This window comes from Somniosus microcephalus, chromosome 5 (genome assembly GCF_052327205.1).
Source record: "Somniosus microcephalus isolate GS21.2 chromosome 5, FLI_Smic_1.0, whole genome shotgun sequence".
Classification (NCBI taxonomy): Eukaryota; Metazoa; Chordata; class Chondrichthyes; order Squaliformes; family Somniosidae; genus Somniosus; species Somniosus microcephalus.
In genome coordinates this window covers 17,415,126-17,434,674 of record NC_140991.1, presented here as the reverse complement: position 1 = coordinate 17,434,674, position 19,549 = coordinate 17,415,126, and the positions used below count along the sequence as shown (strand labels likewise).

At 48.4% G+C, this 19,549-nt stretch overlaps 1 protein-coding gene across 1 annotated transcript in view; it reads left to right on the top strand.

Annotated features, from left to right (window-relative positions):
- The window catches only part of LOC147116925 (E3 ubiquitin-protein ligase TRIM21-like), a 72,081-nt gene extending 53,642 nt beyond the window's left edge, over positions 1-18,439 (top strand). The window contains exons 3-6 of the mRNA XM_085987385.1: positions 929-1,159; positions 3,008-3,030; positions 4,494-4,627; positions 17,218-18,439. Of these exons, the coding sequence (XP_085843511.1) occupies positions 929-1,159; positions 3,008-3,030; positions 4,494-4,627; positions 17,218-17,738 (909 nt within the window). The 3' untranslated portion in view covers positions 17,739-18,439. The remainder of the gene's footprint in view (positions 1-928; positions 1,160-3,007; positions 3,031-4,493; positions 4,628-17,217) is intronic.
- The last annotated feature ends 1,110 nt before the right edge of the window (positions 18,440-19,549 follow it).

Below are 19,549 nucleotides of genomic sequence, written 5' to 3'. Positions count from 1 at the left end.
GGCAGCAAAAAGCAACAACATATTGAAGAGTATCCATGGCAACCATTCAGATTCATTTTGCAAAATTAAAATCCCGAATCTGTCCTGTGACACGTGCACCCACGCACCAATGTGTGCCTAAGGAAATCTCAGTCGGAGTGTGTGAAAGTGTATGGGAACGGTGGTATAGTGGTTACATTACTGGATTAGTAATCCAGAGACCTGGACTAATGAGTTCAACTCCCACCATAGCAACTGGGGAATTTAAATTCAGTTAATTAAATAAATCTGAAATAAAAAGCTAGTATCAGTAATGATGATCATTAAACTGTTGGATTGTCATTAAAAACCCATCTGGTTCACTAATGTCCTTTAAGTCTGGAAATCTGCCATTTTTACCCGGTCTGGCCTATATGTGACTCCAGACCCACAGCAATGTGGTTGACTCTTAACTGCCCTCCGAAATGGCCCAGTGAGACACTCAATTGTCAAGAAGGCGGCTCATCACCACCTTCTCAATGGCAATTAGGGTTGGGCAAAAAATGTCAGCCTTGCCAGCGACGCCCACATCCCGTGAATCAATTTTTAAAAAATGGACGAATATCACTCCAGTGCAGCAAGGGTTCTCTCCTGAGGGCAGGGCTGGAGAGTGTTGTGCGGGCAGTGTAGAGGGCGCTCTGCCCTGCATCTACCTGTCCTGGGGAGTGCCTGTTGAGTGCGCTGATCATCCACAAGTGTTCTGGTCACCAACCACTAACATTCCCTCACCTCGATGAACACAATATTCACACAGTTTAAAAAAAAAAATTGAATAAAAAGCTGTGAAGATTCCAATGTGTTCCATGAAGCGGTGATTCCGGTTTGGTATGATGACGATGGTCCAGTAAAGTGCCCCGTGCTCACAGTGTAAGCGACCAGTTTGTAACCAGACCATGGTTTGGAATTTCAGACGCAGATCGATCAGCTGAAAGGAAACCTATCGAAGAAGTTCTCGGAGTGGAGGAGGAGCCTAGAAGAAGATGAAGAATATGCCCTGAAAGTGATTGAAGAGGAGGGGCTCAATGTGTTGACACAGAGCACCACCTGCGCTGATAATTTGATCAAGAGAATGAATCTGATTAAACTGATACACGACGAAACCCAGAATCTGGTACAAATGGACGCTCTCTCGTTTATCCAGGTACACCTTCAGCAAACAACAGATTACCTGCTGGTGATCATCTGCCTCCATTTTAAAATTCTCATCCTTGAGTTCAAATCCCTCCATGGTCCCTCCCAATCTCTACCTACCTCCTCCAGCCCTACAACCCCCCGAGATCTCTGCGCTCCTCCAATTCTGGCCTCTTGCGCATCCCCGATTTGAATCACTCCACCATTGGTGGCCGTGCCTTCAGCTGCCTGGGCCCTAAGCTCTGGAATTCCCTCCCTAAACCTCTCCTCCTCTCCACCTCTCTCTCTTCTCCTTTAAGACCCTCCTTAAAACCTACCTCTTTGACCAAGCTTTTGGTCACCCGTCCCAATATCTCCTTATGTAGGAAGAAGGAAGAGAGGCAATATAAATAAAATGGCACAATTTTAAAGGGGGTGCAGGAACAGAGGCACCTGGGGGTGTACGTACACAAATCTTTGAAATTGAGAACGCTGTTTAAAAAGTATACGGGATCCTTGGCTTTATATACAGAGGTATAGAGTACAAAAGCAAGGAAGCTATGGTAAACCTTTATAACTCACTGATTACGGCCCAGCTGGAGTATTGTGTCCAATTCTGGGCACCACACTCTAGGACGGATGTCAAAGTCTTCGAGAGGGTGCAGAGGAAATTTACTAGAATGATGAGGGACTTCAGTTATGTGGAGAGACAGGAGAAGCTGGAGTTGTTCTCCTTGGAGCAGAGAAGGTTAAGGAGAGATTTGTTAGAGGTGTTCTAAATCATGAAGGGTTTTGATCGAGTAAATAAGGAGAAACTGTTCCCAGTGGCCGAAGGGTCGGTAACCAGAGGACACGGATATAAGGTAATTGGCAAAAAAAACAGAAGTGTAATTCTCAGGTTCTATACTACTATAAAATAAAATTACACAGCCAGTTATTATGATCAGAGGTTGTGGGTTCAAGTCCTGCACCTGAGACTTGAGCACAAAAATCTCGGCTGGCACTTCAGTGCAGTACTGAGAGAGTGCTGCACTGTCGGAGGTGTCGTCTTTTGGATGAGATGTTAAACTGCCTGCTGTCTCAAGTGGATGTAAAAAATCCCACGGCACTATTTCGAAGAAGAGCAGGGGAGTTCTCCCCGGTGTCCTGGCCAATATTTATCCCTCAATCAACATCACTGAAACAGATTATCTGCTCATTATCACATTGCTGTCTGTGGGGCCTTGCTGTGCACAAATTGGCTGCCGCGTTTCCCACATTACAACAGTGACTACACTTCAACAAGTACTTAATTGGCTGTAAAGCACTTTGGGACGTCCGGTAGTTGTGAAAGGCGCCATAGAAATGCAAGTCTGTCTTTATCTGGAACGCACTGCCTGAAAAGGTGGCGGAACCAGAGTCAATAATAATTTTCAAAATTGGATAAATACTTGAAGAAGAAAAATTTGCAGGGCTAAGGGGAAAGGGCTGGGGAGTGGGATTAATAGGATAGCTCTTTCAAACAGCCGGCACAGAAACGATGGGCGGAATGGTCTCCTTCTATGCTATACCATTCTATGATTCTATGTAGCTGGGTGTCAAATATTGTTTGATAAAGCACCTGTGAAGCGCCCTGTGACGTTTTACTCTGTCAATGGCGCTATATAAATGCAAGTTGTTGTTGTTGTTGAATGAGGTCTTTCTCTGAGGCTGGCCATTGTTTGAGCTTTGCCCACGTCACCCAGCGTTGCTGCTGGGGCCTCACATCTAATGATTGGGTCCCTGTGACCCGCTCTGATGCACCCAACGCTCTAATATCAGTCTAACTGTTGTATTTCACTGTGTGCTGACCCAGTAACTCAATGCTCTAACTTCCTCTCCTCTTCTTTCTCCCCCACAGAAATCAGGCCAGCTCCTTTCGAAGTAAGTTTCTTTCAGTTGTATAGTAAATAAGTGCTGCTGCTCGGGAACCCGTGCCCACGTCTGTCAGAAGGGTTATTAAAGTTAGCAGAACATGTTGTCTCCCTTTACAATTCAGGTGGCGGACGATGTTCAGTCAGGATCAACTCTGGCTTCCAACTTCTCCAGTGGCTCAGTCGCTAAGGTCAACACATAATTGAGTATAAAACGACCATTAGTCCCAGATCCTATACACAGACGTCAGTCCCAGATCCTATACACAGACGTCAGTCCCAGATCCTATACACAGACGTCAGTCCCAGATCCTATATACAGACGTCAGTCCCAGATCCTATACACAGATGTCAGTCCCTGATCCTATACACAGACGTCAGTCCCAGATCCTATATACAGACGTCAGTCCCAGATCCTATACACAGACGTCAGTCCCAGATCCTATACACAGACGTCAGTCCCAGATCCTATATACAGACGTCAGTCCCAGATCCTATACACAGACGTCAGTCCCTGATCCTATACACAGACATCAGTCCCAGATCCTATAGACAGACGTCAGTCCCAGATCCTATATACAGGCGTCAGTCCCAGATCCTATACACAGGCGTCAGTCCCAGATCCTATAGACAGACGTCAGTCCCAGATCCTATACACAGACGTCAGTCCCAGATCCTATAGACAGACGTCAGTCCCTGATCCTATACACAGACGTCAGTCCCAGATCCTATACACAGACGTCAGTCCCAGATCCTATATACAGACGTCAGTCCCTGATCCTATACACAGACGTCAGTCCCAGATCCTATATACAGGCGTCAGTCCCAGATCCTATACACAGGCGTCAGTCCCAGATCCTATAGACAGACGTCAGTCCCAGATCCTATATACAGGCGTCAGTCCCAGATCCTATACACAGACGTCAGTCCCAGATCCTATATACAGACGTCAGTCCCAGGTCCTATATACAGACGTCGGTCCCAGGTCCTATACACAGACGTCAGTCCCAGATCCTATATACAGACGTCGGTCCCAGATCCTATATACAGGCGTCAATTCCAGATCCTATATACAGACGTCAGTCCCAGATCCTATACAGGCATCAGTCCCAGATCCTATACAGGCATCAGTCCCAGATCCTATGCACAGGCGTCAGTCCCAGATCCTATATAACTATATTAAAAAATTACACTGCGAGTTGTTGTGATCTGGAATGCACTGCCTGAAGGGGCGCTGGAAATAGATTCAATAATAACTTTAAAAAGTGAATTGGATAAATACTTGAAAGAAAAGAAGTTCCAGGGCTATGGGGAGAGCGTGGGGTATCGTTGGACGGCTCTCTCAAAGGATTTACGTCTTGGTGTCAGTGTGAGGATGAGCGGGTGCCGGGGTCGGTGCGGTAACGATTCTTTGGATTCCTGAACTGTAATATGTTCACTGATGAACGCAGTTCATCTCCTCTTTCCCTGCAGAGTTGCGAAGACTCAGAAACAACCAGATCCAGATGCTCCAAAGCTTGTCCTGAATCTGTACAACGCACCTGAACAGATCAAGAATAGGATGAGCAATTCCTTCACGTACCAGTCCGCCATATTGGGAACCACAAGTAAGAGAGGGCAGCTTTTATAAATACAAGGGGCTCGTGGCAAAACAGATCAGACACAACCAGAGACAGCAACAGACTCCAGACAGACTGGTGAAATGGGCAGACACATGGCAGATTAAATTTACCGCAGAGAAGTGTGAAGTGATGCATTTAGGTAGGAAGAATGAGGAGAGACAATATAAACGAAATGGTACAATTTTAAAGAGGGTGCAGGAATAGGGAGACTTGGGGGTGTATGTACACAAATGTTCTTATGACAAGTTGAGAAGGCTGCTAAAAAAGCATACGGGATCCTTGGCTTTATAAGCAGAGACAGAGAGTACAAAAACAAGGAAGTTACGCTAAACCTTTATAAATCACTGGTTAGCCCTCGGCTGGAGTATTGTGTCCAATTCTGGGCACCGCACTTTAGGAAGAGACTTAGTAGAATGGTACCAGGGATGAGGGACTCCAGTTACGTGGAGGGACTGGAGAGGCTTTAAACTAGTAAGGTGGGGAGAGGGACCTACAAGAAATGAAACGAGCCTAAATATAAACCGAACAGGAAAAGAGAGCTTAGGAAACACTAAACTAAGGGAGGCCATAGATGGCCAGGGAATAAATAGTTATAGAACAGGAGTGTAAAAAGATGGTTAAAAATAAAGTGAGAGGAACTGCTATTAAAAATTAGTTAAACAGCCTGGACAGCAATGCACACAGTGTCTGTAATAAAACAGGGGAACTGGAGGCAATAATACGTTGCAAGGAACCAGATATAGTAGGGATTACTGAGACATGGCTACAGGAAAATCAGAACTGGGAATTAAACGTTGTAGGGTATAACATATTTAGAAAAGATAGAGAGGGAAAAAGGGGAAGTGGAGTAGCTGTACTGATTAGGGATAACATAATGGCTGTAGAAAAATATGACACAGCTATCAGTAAAACAGAAATAGAATTCATGTGGATAAAGATAAAAAGAAAGAAAGGATCAATCACACGAATAGGGGGTATCTACAGCCCACCTATTGGTGGAAGGGAGGTGGAGGAAGAAATATGCAAACAAATTAGGGAAATGAGTAAAAAACATAGAATATTAATCATGGGGGATTGAAACTACCCTGAAATTAATTGGGCAGAAGAGGTAGGTAAAGGGGATAAGGGAATGGAGTTCCTACAATGTGTACAGGACTCCTTTCTAACCCAATATGTAAGAAGCCCAACAAGGGAGTATTCGCTACTGGATCTAGTAATGGGGTATGAACCAGGGCAGAAAAGAGAAGTAAAAGTAGGGGAACATCTAGGCAATAGTGACCATAATATAATACGCTTTAAGATAATAATTGAGAAAGACATAAGCATGACAAAGATTAGGCTAATAGATTGGAGAAAAGTTGATTTTGAGGGGCTGAGAATAGAACTTGGGAAAATAAAATGGACAACAATATTGACAAACAATGATGTAGAATAGCAGTGGGAAACATTTAAAACGGTGTTCAACAGAGTCCAGGAAAATATATTCCGCTAAAAATCAAGAACAAACTAAACACTAATGAGACACCATGGATGATTAAAGACATAAGGGGAAAATTGAAGCTAAGGAAAGAGGCCATACACAAAGTACATGGACAGCAGGGGAGAGGGAGGATACAAAGAAGTTAGGAGAGAAGTCAAAAAAATCAGTTAAGAAAGCAAAAAGGAACTATGAAATTAAATTATCAAGGAACAGAAAACAAAATAGTAAAATATTTTACAGGCACATAAATTTAAAAAAGGAAAGTTGGGATGGGAATAGGGCCACTAAGGGATGAACAGGATAAAATCACTGTCAGTGATAGCAAAATGGCAGAAATATTAAATAATTATTTTGCTTCAGTATTTACCAGGGAGACAGATCAGGTGGACATGACATCGGATGATGAGATTAAAAATGAGATAACCGCATTTAAAATAAAAAGAGAAATATTAAATAAATGAATCATAGAAACATAGAAACATAGGAGATAGGAGCAGGAGTAGGCCATTTGGCCCTTCGAGCCTGCTCCGCCATTCAACGAGATCATGGCTGATCATCCAAACCCTAGCACCCGGTCCCTACACCGACAGCCATCCCACCCAAGCCCTATCCCCGTAACCCCATAACCCCACGTATTTAATCCCCCCTAACACTAAGGGCCAATTTTTATCATGGCCAATCAACCTAACCCGCACATCTTTGGACTGTGGGAGGAAACCGGAGCACCCGGAGAAAACCCACGCAAACACGGGGAGAATGTGCAAACTCCACACAGACAGTCACCCTCAAAGAGGATAAAACCCCTGGTCCGGATGGATTGCATCCACGAATTTTAACAGAATCTAGTGAAGAGATAGCAGAGGCACTACTACATATATTTAATAATTTGTTAGAGAAAGGTGTAGTGCCAGAGGATTGGTGGATAGCTAACATAATACCGATATTTAAGAAGGGAGATAGAACATGTCCAGGGAACTATAGGCCAGTCAGCTTTACATCGGTGGTAGGAAAAATAATGGAATCCCTACTAAAGGAGAAAATAGAAAAACATCTAGAAACCAAAAATATAATGATGAATAGTTAGCATGGATTTCAAAAGAGAAAGTCTTGCTTGACCAACCTCATTCAATTTTTTGAAGCGGTAACAGAGAGCGTAGACCAGGGTAATGCAGTAGATGTAATTTATCTAGATTTTCAAAGGCCTTCGATAAGGTACCCCATAATAGACTGATAAATAATGTCAGAGAATGTGGAGTCAGGGGACAAGTAGCAGAATGGATAGCTAGCTGGCTTCAAGACAAAAAGCAGAGCGTAGGGGTAAAGGGTAGCTATTCATAGTGGCAGAAGGTGGGTAGGGGTGTTCCACAAGGATCAGGGCTGGGACCACTGCTGTTCACAATTTAGATTTTGGAATCAAAAACACAATTTCTAAATTTGCGGATGACACTAAATTGGGGGGGAGGGGGGGCGATAGTCAGTACTAAGGAGGACTGCAACAAATTACAGGAGGACATTAATAAATTTGCAGAATGGGCATATAATTGGCAAATGAATTTCAACACAGATAAGTGTGAGGTATTAAATTTTGGTAGGAAGAATAGGGAGGTCACTTATTACTTGGAGGGTGCGAGTCTGGGTGGGGTAGAGGAACAAAGGGATCTCGGAGTAAAATACACCAATCACTAAAAGTAGCGAAGCAGGTCAAAAGGCCATAAAAAAAGCAAAGCCAGCACTAGGATTTATTTCTAGAGGGATAGTATTGAAAAGTAGAGAAGTTATGCTAAACCTGTATCAAACCTTGGTTAGACCACACTTGGAGTACTGCGTACAGTTCTGGTCGCCATATTATAAAAAGCATATAGAGACACTGGAGAGGGTGCAGAGAAGATTTACAAGGATGATACCAGAAATGCGAGGGTATACATATCAGGAAAGGATGAACAGGCTGGGTCTCTGTTCTCTTGAAAAGAGAAGGCTGAGGGGTGACCTAATAGTGGTCTTTAAAATTATGAAAGGTTTTGATAGAGTGGATACAGAGAGAATGTTTCCACTTGTGGGGAAAAGCAAAACTGGAGGCCATCAATATAAGATAGTCACCAAGAAATCAAATAGGGAATTCAGAAGAAACTTCTTTACCCAGAGAGTGGTGAGAATGTGGAACTCGCTACCACAGGGAGTGGTTGAAGCGAATAGTATGGATGCATTTAAGGGACTGTTAGATAACCATATGATGAAGAAGGGAATAGAGGGTTATGCTGATAGATTTAGATGAGGAAAGATGGGAGGAGACTCGAGTGGAGCATAAACACCGGCATGGACTAGTTGAGCCGAATGGCCTGTTTCTGTGTCGTATATCCTATTGTAATCCCATGTAAGCAGGGTTGTTCACCTCAGAGCAGAGAAGGTTAAGAGGAGATTTGATAGAGGTGTTAAAAATCATGAGAAAATAAAGAGAAACTGTTTCCTGTGGCAGGAGGGTCAGTAACCAGAGGACACAGAATTAAGCTGTTTGAAACAAAATAACATTGTAAAATCTGTCTTATAGGCGATAGGGAAGGAGAGAGGGAGGAAGGGCGAGAGAGAGAAATGTAGGTCATAAAAAAAGGGAAACCTTCTGGAGGCTGCAAAATTGTGTTAGAATTACCACAAAATTCCCCGCAGACGTGCAACGATTATTCTAAATTGACATCACTATGTTGTAGGCCTGAAGCAGAACTAAAATCACCGACTTGCTTCATAAAGCTGTCAAATACAATCGCAAAACTAAACAAGCAAAAAGCGGAAGAGTACACACACGCTTCTGACCAACCACACAGTGGCAGGTGGGGAGTTTGGCTGGGGCGGGACACCTGTCACAATGTAACGCAGGTGTCCTTCGGCGAGCTCAAGGAGGAAAGAAACCTCCTGTGGAGCAGAAGAACCAGAGGCAACATGAAGAAACACTGCCTGACAGGGCGGTGGAAGCAGATTCAAGAGTAACTTTCAAAAGGAAATTGGATATAGGGAAAGAAATTTGCAGGCTAATGGGGAAAGAGCAGGGGAGTAGGACTAATTGGACAGCTCTACCAAAGAGCCGGCACAGGCACGATGGGCCGAATGGCCTCCTTCTGTGTGGTATGATACAGACACACACACAGACAGACACAGAGATATATACACACACAAACACAGAGATTATAGATACAGGCACATAACCAGACAAACACAGAGATAGCGATACAAACACACACACACAAACACAGAGATAGCGATACAAACACACACACACAAACACAGAGATAGCGATACAAACACACACACACAAACACAGAGATAGCGATACAAACACACACACACAAACACAGAGATAGCGATACAAACACACACACACACAGACACAGAGATAGCGATACAAACACACACACACAGACACAGAGATAGCGATACAAACACACACACAAACACAGAGAGAGCGATACAAACACACACACACAGACACAGAGATAGCGATACAAACACACACACACAAACACAGAGATAGCGATACAAACACACACACACAAACACAGAGATAGCGATACAAACACACAGACACAGACACAGAGATAGCAATACAAACACACACACACAGACACAGAGATAGCGATACAAACACACACACACAGACACAGAGATAACGATACAAACACTGTGATTCTCGGGCCAGTAATTTTTTTCATTGAATATGCAGGACAGAAACAGACCATTCGGTCCAACCAGTCTGTGCTGGTGTCTATACACCACACGAGTCTCCTCCCTTTCCATCCGTCTCATCTCAGCCTTTCAGCATATCTTTCTATTCCCTTTTCTCTCATGTACTCGTCTAGTTTCCTTTTGAAAGTATCTAAGCTGTTTCCCTCAACCACTTCCTGTGGTAGCGAGTTCCACATTCTAACCACTCTCTGAGTAAAGAAATTGTTCCTTATTTCCCTATCGGATTTATGAGATTTATTGTATTCATGTCCCCTAGTTTTGGATTCTCCCACAGTGGAAACATTCTCTCCAAGTGTGGTCTAACCAGGGTCCTATACAAGTTTAACATAACTTTACTACTTTTAATTTGACATTAATGACATGTAGAATTCTGACCGGGCTAGACAGACTGGATGCAGGGAGGATGTTTTCCCTGGTTGAGGGGTCTAGAACGAGGGGTCACAGTCTCAGGATACGGGGTAGGGCATTTAGGACTGAGATGAGGAGAAATTTCTTCACTCAGAGGGTGGTGAACCTGTGGAATTCTCTACCACAGCAGGCTGTGGAGGCCAAGTCACTGAATATATTTAAGAAGGAGATAGATAGATTTCTAGACACAAAAGGTATCAAGGGGTATGGGGAGAGAGTGGGAATATGGTATTGAAATAGAGGATCAGTCATGATCATACTGAATGGCGGAGCAGGCTCGAAGGGCCGAATGGCCTACGCCTGCTCCTATTTTTCTATGTTTTTCTATGTTTTTGAATTCTATGCGTCTAGAAATAAATCCCAGTGCTTTGTTATCATTTTCAATTGCTTTGCTGACCTGCGATGCTGCTTTTAATGATTTGTTTACCTGTACCCCGGATCCCTTTGCTCTTCTACTTCATTCAGTTTCTTATTTTCTAAGGTGTAGGTGATGTTTCTATTTTTCCTACCTGTGGTAAACCACTGTTTGTATTCCACTGTGTACATGCCTGGACATGCCTCGGCTGACTCCTCCCACAAGTCCTAGTATAAAGGTGACTGCTCCCCAGCCCCTTTGTATTCTGGACCGGTCGACCACTCGAGGCAGACCTTCATTCTTTTCTTAATAAAAGCCTTTAGTTACTCTCTTAACTCTCAGTCTTTTATGAGTAATTGATAGCGCATCAATTTTATTAACAAAATTTTTATAATGGAGAAGATCCTCACACCAGCATGCCTGGACTTAGATCATCGGGAGGCGGACTCATCCACCAAGTTTACTCACTGGCTTAAGTGTTTCGAAAAATTCCTGACCGCCTCCGCAGCAATCAAATCGGACGAGGACAAACTGGATGTCCTGACCTCCAAAGTGAACCACCGAGTGTACTCTGTCATCCAAGACGCGACCTCGTACGCGGACGCTATCAAGCTCCTCAAGGACCAGTACACTCGCCCAGTGAACGAAGTGTATGCCAGGCACCTTCTGGGGAGTCGTAAACAACAACCTGGGGAATCGACCGTGGAATACCTTCAGGCACTGTCTGTGCTTGGCCGGGCCTGTGGTTGTAAGGATGTAAAGGCCGCCGTGTACACAGAGGAACTTATCCGGGACGCTTTTGTAGCGGGCCACAGATCCAATTACACCCGACAGCGACTGTTGGAGCAGAGGGACCTCGACCTCAACAAGGCCTCTGAACTCGCACTATCATTGGATGCAGCCTACCGGGGCATGGATGCCTACTCCTCTGCACCGTGGACGCCGCGGGGAATGACAGCCTGGGACACGGTAGGACCGCCTCATAGCGCCGTGCCACCCCAGCCACACCCCAGCAACGGCCCAACTACCGCAGCAGTGTCCCAAGGCCAGACAGCAGTGCCCCAAGGCCAGAAATGCTACTTCTGTGGCCAGGCAAAACACCCCAGAGCGCGCTGCCCGGCGAAAAACGCGATCTGCTCGGGCTGCGGGAAGAAGGGACACTACGCTAACGTCTGCAGGGCCAAAGCCACCCCGAACCCCAGCAGCGCCGCGTGTGGGCCATGCGGGCCGCCATCTTGGGCCTTCCCGGCCATGTGCGAACCACCGGTACAGCAGCCATTTTGGACGCCTCCAGCCACATGGGGATCATGGACGCCGCCATCTTGGACGACAGCCGGAACGCAGCAGGCCCCCAACACCGCCTCATCTGATACCCGCAGCGACACACCGACCCCTACGCTGGCATCCGTTACACTGGACCAAGCGAGACCGCACCAGCTGGCCAGTTCCACAATGGACATTAAGGTAAATGGCCACGATACAATCTGCCTTTTTGACTCTGGGAGCACGGAGAGCTTCATCCACCCCGACACGGTGCGGCGTTGCTCTCTCCCAGTCCTGCCTGCGCACCAGCGGATTTCTATGGCCTCCGAGTCCCAGTCGGCGGACATCGGCGGCTACTGCGTAGTGACACTCGTAGACGGGACCGTGTACGATCATTTTAAACTTCTGGTCCTGCCCGACCTCTGCGCTGCCGTCCTGCTGGGGTTAGATTTTCAGTGCCACCTTAAAAGTGTTACGATGGCGTATGGTGGACCCCTACCCCCACTCACAGTCCGCAGCCAGCAGCTCCCAAATTGCCCGCCGCGCACCAGGTGCAACCTCTCCACACTCAGAGTCACCCCCCCCCCACTGTTTGCTAACCTCACCCCCGACTGTAAGCCCATCGCCACAAAGAGCAGGCGATACAGTGCCGGGGACAGGGTTTTCATTAAAACCGAAGTGGAGCGGCTCCTGAAGGAAGGGATTATTGAGGGCAGCACCAGCCCCAGGCGAGCCCAGGTTGTGGTCGTTAAGACCGGCGAGAAGCAGCGCCTGGTCATCGACTACAGCCAGACAATAAATCGCTACACCCTGCTGGACGCCTACCCACTCCCCCGCATAGCTGATATGGTCAACCAGATTGCGCAGTACCGCGTCTTCTCGACCATTGACCTGAAATCAGCATACCACCAGCTCCCTATCCACCCTGAGGACCACCAGTATACTGCCTTTGAGGCAAACGGCCGCCTCTATCACTTCCTTAGGGTTCCCTTTGGCGTCACCAACGGGGTCTCCGTCTTCCAAAGGGAGATGGACCGGATGGTAGATCAAAATGCGTTGCAGGCCACTTTCCCATATCTGGACAATGTGACCATCTGCGGCCGTGACTTACAGGACCATGACGCAAACCTCGAAAAATTCCTCCGCACCGCCCAACTCCTGAACCTGACATATAACAAGGAGAAGTGCATATTCCGCACAAACCGCCTCGCCATCCTTGGCTGTGTTGTGGAACACGGAGTCATCGGCCCCGACCCCGACCGGATGCGTCCCCTTATGGAACTCCCACTGCCCCACTGCCTCAAGGCCCTGAAGAGGTGCCTAGGGTTTTTCTCCTATTATGCCCAGTGGGTCCCCTACTATGCGGACAAGGCCCATCCGCTGATCAAGTCCACCTCTTTTCCCTTGACGGCAGAGGCCCGCTTAGCCTTCCACCGTACCAAGGAAGACATTGCTAAAGCCACCATGCACGCAGTGGACGAATCCATCCCCTTCCAGGTGGAAAGCGACGCGTCCGACTTTGCCCTGGCCGCTACCCTCAATCAGGCGGGGAGACCCGTGGCCTTCTTTTCACGAACCCTCCAAGGCCCGGAGACCAGACACTCCGCTGTTGAGAAGGAGGCCCAGGCGATTGTGGAGGCTGTGCGTCATTGGAGGCACTACCTGGCCGGAAAACGATTTACCCTGCTCACTGACCAACGTTCAGTTGCTTTCATGTTTAACAACAAGCAGAGGGGCAAAATCAAAAATGACAAGATCTTGAGGTGGAGAATCGAACTTTCCACCTACAATTACGAGATCTTGTACCGGCCCGGGAAGCTCAATGAACCCCCGGATGCGCTATCGCGTGGCACCTGCGCCAGCGCGCAGATCGATAGACTGCGGGCCCTCCACAATGACCTCTGCCACCCGGGGGTCACCAGGTTCTTCCACTTCATCAAGGCCCGCAACCTGCCTTACTCTATTGAGGAGGTCAGGACCATGACCAGGAACTGCCAAGTCTGCGCTGAGTGCAAACCGCACTTTTATAGACCAGACAGGGCCCACCTGATAAAAGCCACTCGCCCCTTCGAGCGCCTGAGCGTTGATTTTAAAGGGCCTCTCCCCTCCTCCGACCGCAATGTGTACTTCCTCAATATTATTGATGAGTACTCCCGTTTCCCGTTCGCCATCCCCTGCCCGGACATGACCAGTGCCACGGTCATTAAATGTCTGAACGACCTCTTCAACCTGTTCGGTTTCCCCAGCTATATCCATAGCGACCGGGGCTCATCGTTTATGAGTGACGAACTCCGTCAGTACCTGCTAACTAGGGGTATTGCCACAAGCAGGACCACCAGTTACAACCCCCGGGGGAACGGACAGGTGGAAAGAGAAAATGCGACAGTTTGGAAGGCCGCCCTGCTAGCCTTAAAGTCTAGGGGCCTTCCAACCTCCCGCTGGCAGGATGTGCTCCCCGATGCGCTCCACTCTATTCGGTCACTGCTCTGCACTGCCACTAACGCCACCCCTCATGAGAAAATGTTTGTCTTCCCAAGGAAGTCCACATCGGGGACATCGCTACCGCCATGGCTGACGTCCCCAGGGCCGGTCCTACTGAGAAGGCACGTGAGGACCCATAAAACGGACCCCCTGGTCGAGAGGGTCGACCTCCTCCACGCCAACCCCCAGTATGCTTACATTGCATACCCGGACGGGCGGGAGGACACAGTCTCCATAAGAGACCTTGCACCCTCGGGGGCCGCAGTAACCCACTACTCACTACCACCCCCCCCCACGATCCGATATCCAGCCCCGGCAGACGGCAGGCCTGGGCCCAGCGACCCGCTCGACATCTACGAGGACGACACGCCTGTGCCACAGCCTACGCGGGACTCGGCGCCGGAAGCTCCACTACCCCTGCCGTCGCCACGCCGATCACAGCGGCAGACAAGACCTCCGGAGAGACTCCAATACACTAACTTTTAATACACTTCACCCCGCCGGACTCAATTTTAAACAAGGGGTGAATGTGGTAAACCACTGTTTGTATTCCACTGTGTACATGCCTGGACATGCCTCGGCTGACTCCTCCCATAAGTCCTAGTATAAAGGTGACTGCTCCCCAGCCCCTTTGTATTCTGGACCGGTCGACCACTCGAGGCAGGCCTTCATTCTTTTGTTCATAAAAGCCTTTAGTTACTCTCTTAACTCTCAGTCTTTTATGAGTAATTGATAGCGCATCACTACCAAAGTTCCATCACCTCACGTTTATCTATGTTAAAGTTCATTTGCCACGTAACTGCCCAGTCTGCAAGTTTTCTAATGTCTTCTTGTATTGTGTTGCATTCTTCCCCAGTGTTCACTATACCTTCCAGTTTAGTTTCATCTGCAAATTTTGATATTGAGTTACTTGTTCCCAAGTTCAAATCATTAGTGTAAATTATGAGTAACAGTGGTCCCAGGACTGATCCTTGTGGAACACCGCATTCTACCTTCCTCCAATCTGAATAACTACCCTTTACCCCTACTCTCTGCTTTCTATTTTTTAGTCAATTTGCTATCTGTTCAGCTATTTGTCCCCTGACTCCACATGCCCGAACCTTTGTCATGGGCTTACCGTGCGGTACCTTATCAAAGGCCTTTTGCAAATCCAAGTATATGACATCTACTGCATTGCTCTTGTCTACTCTTTCCATTACCTCTTCAAAGAATTCTATCAGGTTAGTTAAGCATGACAGCCTTTCGGAAACCATGATGACTTTTTTATTAAACATTCTGTCTCTAGATGGTCTTCCATCACTTCTTTTAGTATATATTTCAGAATCTTTCCTATCACTGACATTAAGCTGATTAGTCTATAGATCCCAGGTTTTGTTCTATTGTCCCTTTTTGTATATAGGAACAACATTAGCTGTTACCAGTCCTCTGGCACCATCCCCTCTTCTATCGAACTTTTGTATATACAAACTAATGCCTCTCCTATCTCCTCCCTAGTCTCCTTGAGTATGCATGGGTGCACACCATCCGGACATGGGGTCTTATCCTCTTTTAGTTTTGCTAGTTTGTCAATTATTTTCTCCCTTTCTATCCCAAAATATTCTTTTTAAGCTCACCCTCTAGTGACGTGTCTATTCTGTTATCTTCTTCAGTAAAAACTGAGGCAAAGTAGTTATTCAATACACCTGCCATTACCAGTGAGTTTATCTTGCTCATTCTCCGGTGGCCCTATCCCTACTTTAATTTTCCTTTTGTTATTTATGTGTCTATAGAACACTTTATTTCTTTTTATATTCCTTGATAATTTGATTTTGTAATTTCTCTTTGCCTTCCTGATAGTTTTTTTTAACCTCTCCTAAGTTCCTGAAATCCCCTTTGTCCTCTCCTTCAGTATCAAAGTACTTCTTGTATGTCTATTTCTTTAGATTCAATGTTCTTTATTCATCCAGGGTGCCCCATAATTAGCTTGCTTGTTTTGGGCTTTTAGTAGAATACATTTCTCTTGAACTCTATCAATTACGCCTTTAAAGATTTCCCACGGTTTTTCTGTCTCTTTGTTTTTCAAAGATTTTCTCCCAGTTTTCCTTCTTTAGCTCCACCCTCATTTCCTCATAATTTGCTCTTTTCCAATCTATTACCACAGTCTTTGTCCTACTTCATAGAATCAGAGAGGTTTACGGCACAGAAGGAGGCCATTCGACCTGTCGTGTCTGTGCCGACTTATTTCACCCTCGATCCTAACCCTGAACCTTACTATGTTGTGATCACTATTACTAAGATGCTCTCCTACTCTTACTTCTGTTACCTGTTCTGGTTCATTACCCATTACAAGACCCAGCAGTGATTCTCTTCTTGTTGGATTTCTTATGCACTGAGTGAGAAAGGAGTCCCTTTTCCAATGTAAAAACTCAATTCCCTTTTCTCCTTTCGCTGCTTCTCCCTGACAGTTTATTTGGGGGTAATTGAAATTTCCCATGATTATTATTCAACTTCTATGTAGATTTGCCTACATATTTCTTCTTCCAATTTCCTTGCACTATTTGGTGGAATTTGCCACACTGCTGCCTGTCTGGCGGGAAGGGGGAGGGGATCAGCGCGATGACCTTTAAACATAGAAACATGATAGGAACAGGAGTAGGCCATTCGGCCCCTCGAGCCTGCTCCGCCATTCAATGAGATCATGGCTGATCATCCAAATTCAGTACCCTGTCCCTGTTTTCTCCCCATATCCCTTGATCCCTTTAGCCTGAAGAAATATATCTAACTCCTTCTTGAATATATTTAATGAATTGGTCTCAACTGCCTTACCCGTGAGGCGTAATGCCAGCGCCTGACCCTTGTGTCTCTCTCCTCCCCTAGATCAGTGGTCGATGCTGACTCTGGATCCAGACTCAGCCTACTGGCTCCTGAACGTTTCCGATGACGAGAAGACGGTGATGTTTGGGTACATGGGGGAGAACTCCTGGCACAACTCCAAAATGTTCCAGAACATGCACCAGATCCTGTGCTCACAGAGTTTCACCGCTGGCTGCCACTCCTGGGACCTGAAGACCGGCGGCGTGGCCTGGGGGGTGGGGGTGGCCTATGGGACCATAGATCGGGGGGGGCTGGAGTCTTACTTCACCAACAGCAAGAAGTCGTGGTGTTTATATTTCTACCGCGGTCTTCTGACGGCCTGTCAGAAAGACAAGCACACTTTTTTACTGGAGTACCCGGCCATCAGCCGGATCCGCATCCAGCTGGATTACGAGGCTGGGACTGTGTCCTTTTACCAGATCACTGACCATCAGCGACACCTACACACCTTTAAAACCACCTTCTCCGAACCAGTGTTTCCGGCGTTTTCTTGTTCGGGCAATTCCTCCCTAAAACTCTGTTAAATGACATGTTAAATGATGGGCCCCGGCGGTAATTTTAACCCAACTCACCAGCAAGAAACGCAAGGGCTTGGGGGCAATGCTGGTTTCACACCCTGCCTGATATTGCTCTATGTTGACTTCAATAAAATTGGGCGGGGTGTGAAACCAGCATTGCACTCGACCCCATCAATTTCCCGACGGGTGGGTTAGATTAAAATTGACCTCAAAATTATCTCGCCGACTATTTTGATCTCTGAACCATACATATCCCTGGTGATGGTTAAGTTTAACGGGGGGCGGGCGGGCTGATGCAGACCTTCCTCCTCCTGCCCCTGGGTCGACCAGGCTCCACCGCTACAGGAATGTGGAGTGAGGAGGAAATGGATCCAGCACAAGGGTGGCCACCTGTAGGAAGATTTGAGAGGTAGGTGGTAGAGGTGGGGGCGGGGTGGGGGGGGGGCGGTCTCACGACCACGCTCTCTACCTTGTCTGGTTTTCCAATACTCGCAATGACGGGACAATCCAACGGGACCAGGAGTATCTGCCCCCCAAACGACAGCGAGACAACATCGCCCGTCAGAAACATTTACAAACAGGTGGTGGTCCCAGGGGTGGAGGTCCCAAGGGTTGGGGCCCTGAGGGTGGGGGTCCCAGGAATGGGGGTCCTGGTGCTGGGGGTTCTGGAGCTGGCGGTCCCGGGTGTGTAATTCCTGTGGGTGGGGGTCCAGGGTGTAGGGATCTGGGGGCGGCGGTCCTGTTGGTAGGGGTCCCAGTGGTGGGGGTCCTGGGTGTGGGTGTCCCGGGGTGGGGCTTCCGAGACTGGGGGAGCCGGGAGTGGGGGTCACAGGATGGGGGTCCGGGTGGTGGGGGTCCTGGGTGTGCGTGTCCCGGGGTGGGGCTTCCGAGACTGGGGGAGCTGGAGGTGGGGGTCACAGGATGGGGGTCCAGGTGGTGGGGGTCCTGGGTGTGCGTGTCCCGGGGTGGGGCTTCCGAGACTGGGGGAGCCGGGGGTGGGGGTCACAGGATGGGGTTCAGGTGGTGGGGGTCCTGGGTGTGCGTGTCCCGGGGTGGGGCTTCCAAGACTGGGGGCACGGGGCTATGGTTCCTGGGGGTGAGGGTCCTGGGGGTGGGGCCCCTGGGGGTGGGGTTCCCAGGATGGGGGTCCTGGACGATGGGAGTCCCTGGGATGAGGTTCCTGGGGGTGGGGGCCCCAGGGGTGGGAGTCCCGGGGATGTAGGTCCCGGGGGTGGGGGTCCCAAAATGGGTGTCCCGGGGGTGGGGGTCCCAGGATGGGGGTTCCGGGGGTGGGAGACCCAGGGATGGGGGTCCCGGGGTGGGAGTCCCAGGATGGGGGTTCCGGGGGTGGGAGACCCAGGGATGGGGGTCCCGGGGTGGGAGTCCCAGGGATGGGGGTCCCGGGGTGGGAGTCCCAGGATGGAGGCCCTGGGGGTGGGTGTCTCAGGGGTGGGGCTCTTGGGTGTAGGGGTGACAGGGCGGGAGTCCCGGGATGGGGGTCCCGGGGATGGGAGACCCAGGGATGCGGGTCCCAGGGGTGGGAGTCCCAAGGATGGGGCGCCAGGGCGGCAGCCCCGTGAGTGGGGGTCCCGGGGGGTGTGGTTCCCAGGGGTGCATATCCCGGGGGAGGGAGTCCCAAGGATGGGGCGCCAGGGCGGCAGCCCCGGGAGTGGGAGTCCCGGGGGTGGGGGTTCTGGAGTTTGGGGTCCTGGGTGTCCCAGTGTGGACGACCTGGGGGTGGGGATCCCGGGGGTGGGGTTTCTGGCGTTTGGGGTCCTGGGTGTCCCAGTGTGGACGACCTGGGGGTGGGGATCCCG